Below are 6106 nucleotides of genomic sequence, written 5' to 3'. Positions count from 1 at the left end.
TTATTCAAATGTTCCTCATGGCTTAGCAAATGAACTCCTTAACCTGGTGATCTAGAAACTAGCCTAACCTATATTTTCAGCCTTATCTTCTACTTGCCTCCCTAACCAACTCCCACCTAATCCTTCAACAAAACCAGTGCCAGCTCCCAGACCTTTGCTCACACCATTCCATTTGAAACCTTTCCTACAGCTGCTATTACTAGCTAGCCAATCCTTACTTCTCCTTGAAGGCCCCTCCCACAATATTCCTGCAGCACTGAGCCTCTGCAACATTCATCACATCCAGCTACGACTGTTCTTTGTGTTTTCTTCTGATCTTCCCTGGCTACGCTGAAATTCTTTAGGAGAAAGGGCCACATCTTACCTTTATCTGCCTTCCACAGGCCTAGGACAGTGACTGCAAGAGGTCTCCGACTTTGAATCGATGCTCTTTAACGCGTATATAACTTTCTGACTCTGTGTTCACATTCCAACTCCCCACCCCACAAACACACACACAGGACACCGAACCACTTAATGTTGCAATTTAGATCATGAGTCTTCAAAGAATATTTTCAGACTGAGTTCTCCATCTATCCATTCATTTGACAAATATTTCTTGAGTACCTACTATCTGCTAGTCCCTGGGACACAGCGTGAGGAAGGCAGATATGGGGACTTCTCTCACGGACTGTATGTACATCCTAGATAATATTCTGAGATAACTGCAAAATAAAGAGATTCTTTGGGTGCAAGATGGGACCTATAGAGGTTTCACGTGACCAGATTGCACCTATTAGGGCCGCCATGGATGTTGATACCATCCCCTTTATCTCACTGCAAACTGGTTAGTACAATATTTTCAATGTATTGTTTTTATTGAGCAACCTGCTATGTGCTGGCACTGTGCTAAGGGCTTTAGCTCATTTAATCCTACCGACAACTTTCGTAAGATAGGATACTATTATTATCTTTATTTCCCAATGCAATTAAATAACTTGCCCAAGAACATTTGTACATATATATTTGTTTATTGGTACACCAAGAAACTTGTCAGCAGCCTAACGTCGTAGTAGTTTTTAGTAGAATATTAAACTCTTTCTGAATCCTTTTAGGATAGTATAATGCAGTAGAACATGAGGAGCAGAGAGTAAACTAAGGCAATGGCCCTAAAATCAGGTCATCCCTTAACAGGATATAAATTAAGGTCACGAATATCTTCCTCTGGGAAGGACTACCTTCGCAACACTGCTGGATCAGAGGGAGCAAGCCGAGTTTCACAACTACCTATGAATTGCAGCTGGAAAGGGAATAGTGTAGCTTCTCCCTGACACTTCTCTGCAATGGACAGGATGTCCTTTGAGTTAATAAATGATTAACCTTTACTTTTTACTGTAAATGCTATTCTATTTAATGAAAGTTCTCTGTTCATTAATAAAGCCATCACATTTTAACCTTTACAAGCAAGTGAATACCTACTCTTCATTTGCATATACAGTACTAAATATCAAAGGTAATAGAGGGATTTGAGGACGAACTAACATTCCTTTGGGATCTTCTGAAGTCGCACATAAGGAGCTAGGTTGAGTCAAAGCATCCACACAGCTCTTACAGCCCAGGGTCATATCCATGTGGAGGCTGGTGATTTTCACTTGATGGGGACACTAGAAATAAACACTGGCAGAATAATATTTCTAAAATGAACATGTTCTATACTCATTTCTCTAAATCTCTCTTTGAAACACCAGTTAGTAGCTATTAAAGGGATGGTATTTAACACCTGAAATGCATAAAGATGCAAATTAGGGACTCCATCAACAAATAAATGAAGGAAAAAATATCTTAATTGATTTCTTTAAAGACTTTTTTTGTGTAGAAAATATCATCTCTGTTCATTATAAATGTAAGTTTATTTACCTTGTTGGATTTTTTGGAAATGGCCCTTCTTGGAGAAGATGCGCTAACAGCTCTGCTAAATTTGCTTTTAAAAAAAAAAAGAGGGGGAGAGAATTAATGACTATTCAAATGCCTCTCCAAGAGTTACATGACAAAGACCGAAGCTGTCACTAACACAGCGGTATGATTTTCTTGTAATACAGTGGTAATTTAAAAAAGAAAAAGTCAAGGCAATTGAGAGTTCTTTTTGTGGAAAAGAACCCTAGTAAGCATAAATGAATGCATTAAATGTTATATTTCTCTTTTTCTCAAAATTATACCTCAGGAAATGTGCATTTAACTCCTTAAGTAATAACAAAATAAAAATTTTTTCCCTGAGGACTAACTATGATTAGAAATGGCCACCTTTCCTAGTTAAAGGAGAAGCTACCCTTTTGCTAAAACGAAGCATTTCCTGTAACAACCGCTCTTGAACAGATGTGTGTTTTGTTTCATTTTTAAAGCTACAACAGGAAAAATAGAAAATTATCATATAAAGCAATTGTGTTCCAAAACATTCTAAAAGAAGAAGAGGGGCTTAATCATCAGCAAGTAATGGTTGCTGCATAATCTAGTTATGGACAGACCTCACTCCTGTCTCCATATTTTTATGGCAATCCTGGATGTACCTGATGGAGCTTGCTTCACTGGCTGAGGACTTCCAACTACTGAGCCGCTTTAGTCTGGCCAGTTTTCTGTTCCATATTTCTAATTCTTCTATTCTTTCTTCAAGGTTGTTGGTTAGTTTGCAGAGTTGCTTCACTGCACCTACATTTTCCATAAAGATCTGGTCCTAAAAATGAAAATAATAGAGAGTGCATAAATTTACGGTTTGAGACCACTAGAGAACCGTTCCATAGCCCATTCAAAGACAGTTGGAACACATCATTGAAAATGCTTATGTACACACACAACCTCAAGTTCGTATAAGATAAATCTGGAGAGGTTTGCAAATAACATGGTCTTGCTAAACTTCTGGCTGTGTAGGAAAACTGCTTATGTTCAATTTGCAGTAAAATGGAAATATGTCCTTGTAACCTGAGAGAGAGAGTAAAGCTGAAGGACATTGCCAAGTTTGGAATCTGAAGGATTATTTTCAATGGCAATTATGCTATATTTAAAACTCTTAAAAAAGAAAGAGCAGACTTCTGAATGTTGATTTGTGTGTGCATCACTAAATCCTCATAAGAAATGACTCCAGTTCTCCCTGACAAAATGTGCATCAAATTGCTCAGGTGAAAGATGGAGGAATGAAGACCCAGAGACTGTGTGACCCCAGGTAAAACATAACAACCTCTCTGAGTTTCAGTTTCTTCATCTGTAAATGAGAGGAAAATTCTTGAGGCGTGAATTTCTGCTTTAACATCCCATGAGCTATCATGCACAATTTATATTTCAACCTAACTCCCAAACAAAATTTAAAACAACAGCAACACTAAATTCTTCCTGTTAGAGAAAGTCACTGACATGTGAGAAAGAGCAAGAAAGGAGAAACTAACCAAAGCCATGATAGGCAAGCCTTCCTTCCTCCACCTATACAACTCAGTTGTCATAGGAACATATGTTTCTCTCAGTCATAATAAAAACCCTGAAAAGCTCTTATCAGTTCATACCTGACCCCATGACCTCTCCTTCTTTCCCCCTCTGTTTATGAGTTCAGATGCCATGGCACTCTTTGGGGCTCATAGTGGCTGGTCCACTATTGTAAAGTGATGAGCTGGAGGCCAAAAGGGAAGGACTATTTTGTGGTTGGGAGATCAAACTCAAGGGTGTGTGTCTTTGAGATTCTCATTATGCAAACCAAAGTTTTAAGAGTTTCAAATGCTGTAAAGTAACCACTCAGAAAGGATTCAAAATCTAAACATAACAGATTTAAGGCTTAGTTTATGACATTTAAAGACATACACACTGCTATAAAACACACTGGTAAAGGTAAGTATGAGGTCAGTTTCAGAATACTCAAATACTGTAATATGATGTCATATAAATCACCTAACTCTAGTATAAAGGTTAAAGGACAAAAGTATTAAAAATAACTAGAGCTACAATAATTTGCTAATGGTACACACATAAAAGAAGGTAAATTATAAAATCAAAAATAAAATCTTGAAGCAGGAGTAAAAGTTTTTGTATGTGGTCGAAGTTTTGACCAGACAAAAATAGGCTGTTATATCTATAAGCTATTTTATGTAAGTCTTGTGGTAACTACAAAGCGAAAACCTATAGCAGATACACAAAAGATAAAGAGGAGGGAATCAAAGCATCCCACTATGGAAAATCATCAATTCACAAGGGAAGACAGCAAAAGAGGAGGAAAGGAACAAGGGAAATACCTAATGGCCAGAAAACAATAAATTGTTATTAGTAAGTCCTTACCTATCCATAATTACTTCAAATAAAAATTCTCTAATCAAAAGGCATAGAGTTGCTGAATGGATGAAAACAAACAAACAAACAAATAAACAAAACAAAACAAAACAAACAATAAACAAGACCCAACTATATGCTGTCCACAAAGGACTCACTTCAGCTTTAAGGACACACATAGGCTCAAAATGAAAGGATGGAAAAAATATTCCCTTCAAATGGAAACCAACAGAGAGTGGGGGTAGCTATACTTATATCAGATAAAACAAAAATTAAGTCAAAAATTGTATCAAGAGACAAAGAAGGTCATTATACAATGATAAAAGGATCGATTCATCAAAAGGATATTACAATTATAAATATATATGAACCCAAAATTAGTTTAAGATGAATGAGTTCTGGGGATCTCATGTAGAGCACGGTGACTAAAGCTAACAATACTGTACTGTATAGTTGATAATTGCTAAGAGAGTGGTAGGGGAGCAGGATTTTGTCACCCCAAAACATGTCTCGTTGGCACGAGGGTTACTTTAGAATGATTATTATTAAGAAACAAAAGACTCAGGAATAGTTTTTTATCGACCTCTTGGCTGCCCAAAATAATTTAGATAGAGGGCCTGTTTCAAGTAGGAGAGCTATCACCAGAGATAACTGTGAAGAATATGATCTAGGTGTGATCTACAGGGGTGGCGAGTGGGGACAGGGTGGCAGGGTGATGTGGACTCAGCAAGGTCTGCTTGTTCAAAGCCCTCTCTGTCTCATTGTCTCCACATTGCATAGCAAACAATTGCTTTTTCCTCTTCATGCGAATTGCCTTCCTCCCCTTTTTAAGTCCCAGACTCCTATCCACTTCTTAGCTCGGGATGATGTATAAGCCTCAATTGCCTGATTGTCTCTGGACCCTCATATTCTTATGGAAGCCCCATACATACAAAATTAAACTTGGGTTTTTCTCTTGTTAATCTGTCTCATGTCAATTTAATTCTTAAACCAGGTATAAGAATCTATAAAGGTAGAGAAGAAAATTTTCCTCCCTCACAGAGTAAATCTTAAATGTTCTCACAACACACACACAGAAAAGATAATTGTGTGAGGCAATGCATGTGTTGACTAATCTTATTGAAGTAATCATTTTGCAATATACATGAACATCAAATCGTCATATCTTAAGCTTACGCAATGTTATATGTCAACTATATCTCAATAATTCAGCTGTGAGAGAGAATATTTTATTAAAATAAAATAAGAATTGACGCAAATTGATAACTGTGAAAGCTGAGTGAAGTACGTACATGGGTTTCATTACTATTCTAAGTATGTATGTTTGAAATTTTTCATTAAAAATGTTAAAAATAAATAAGTCATAAAACAAACAAACAAAAATCTCCTGAAAAAAAGCCCTTCTAAAATTTCTAATTCTGGAACAGATTTTCCTTTACTTATAAATTTGTTTTAATAAAAATAAGTCAGAAATCATGAAGATTAGAATAACATTCTATGATTCTAAGTCATAGTAAATGTCATATGACTATTTCCTATGTTTGCATTGTAGAAAGCCTTATACCATAATTATAAGTGTATTATTTAGTATATCAGATGGTCAGTTGATGTCCACCCAGCAGTCCAAAACAGAATCCCAATCATAAGGTAAAGGGAGCAGCCTGTGTTAGTTCCAGAGACTAGAGAAAGCAAGATAAGCTCGGTGAAGGGCAAATGGTTTCAGTATGATTAGAAATTAGAAATTCTCTTAAAGACTCTTACCCATTAAGTAAATCCATCAGAGTGAGTTAAATTTAAAACTATCTCATAAGCAATTCATTCAAAC

At 36.5% G+C, this 6106-nt stretch overlaps 1 protein-coding gene across 4 annotated transcripts in view; it reads right to left on the bottom strand.

Moving 5' to 3' along the window:
* The window catches only part of MYRFL (myelin regulatory factor-like), a 109291-nt gene that overhangs the window by 17962 nt on the left and 85223 nt on the right, over positions 1–6106 (bottom strand). For all 4 annotated transcript variants that reach the window (XM_023520779.1, XM_023520794.1, XM_023520783.1 and 1 more), the window contains 2 exons: positions 2544–2707; positions 1897–1960 (listed from right to left, as the gene is read on the bottom strand). In XM_023520779.1, coding sequence (XP_023376547.1) covers positions 1897–1960; positions 2544–2707 — 228 coding nt within the window. The remainder of the gene's footprint in view (positions 1–1896; positions 1961–2543; positions 2708–6106) is intronic.

Source organism: Pteropus vampyrus, unplaced genomic scaffold (genome assembly GCF_000151845.1).
Source record: "Pteropus vampyrus isolate Shadow unplaced genomic scaffold, Pvam_2.0 Scaffold9, whole genome shotgun sequence".
Taxonomy (NCBI): Eukaryota; Metazoa; Chordata; class Mammalia; order Chiroptera; family Pteropodidae; genus Pteropus; species Pteropus vampyrus.
This window is presented reverse-complemented; position numbering and strand designations above follow the sequence as displayed.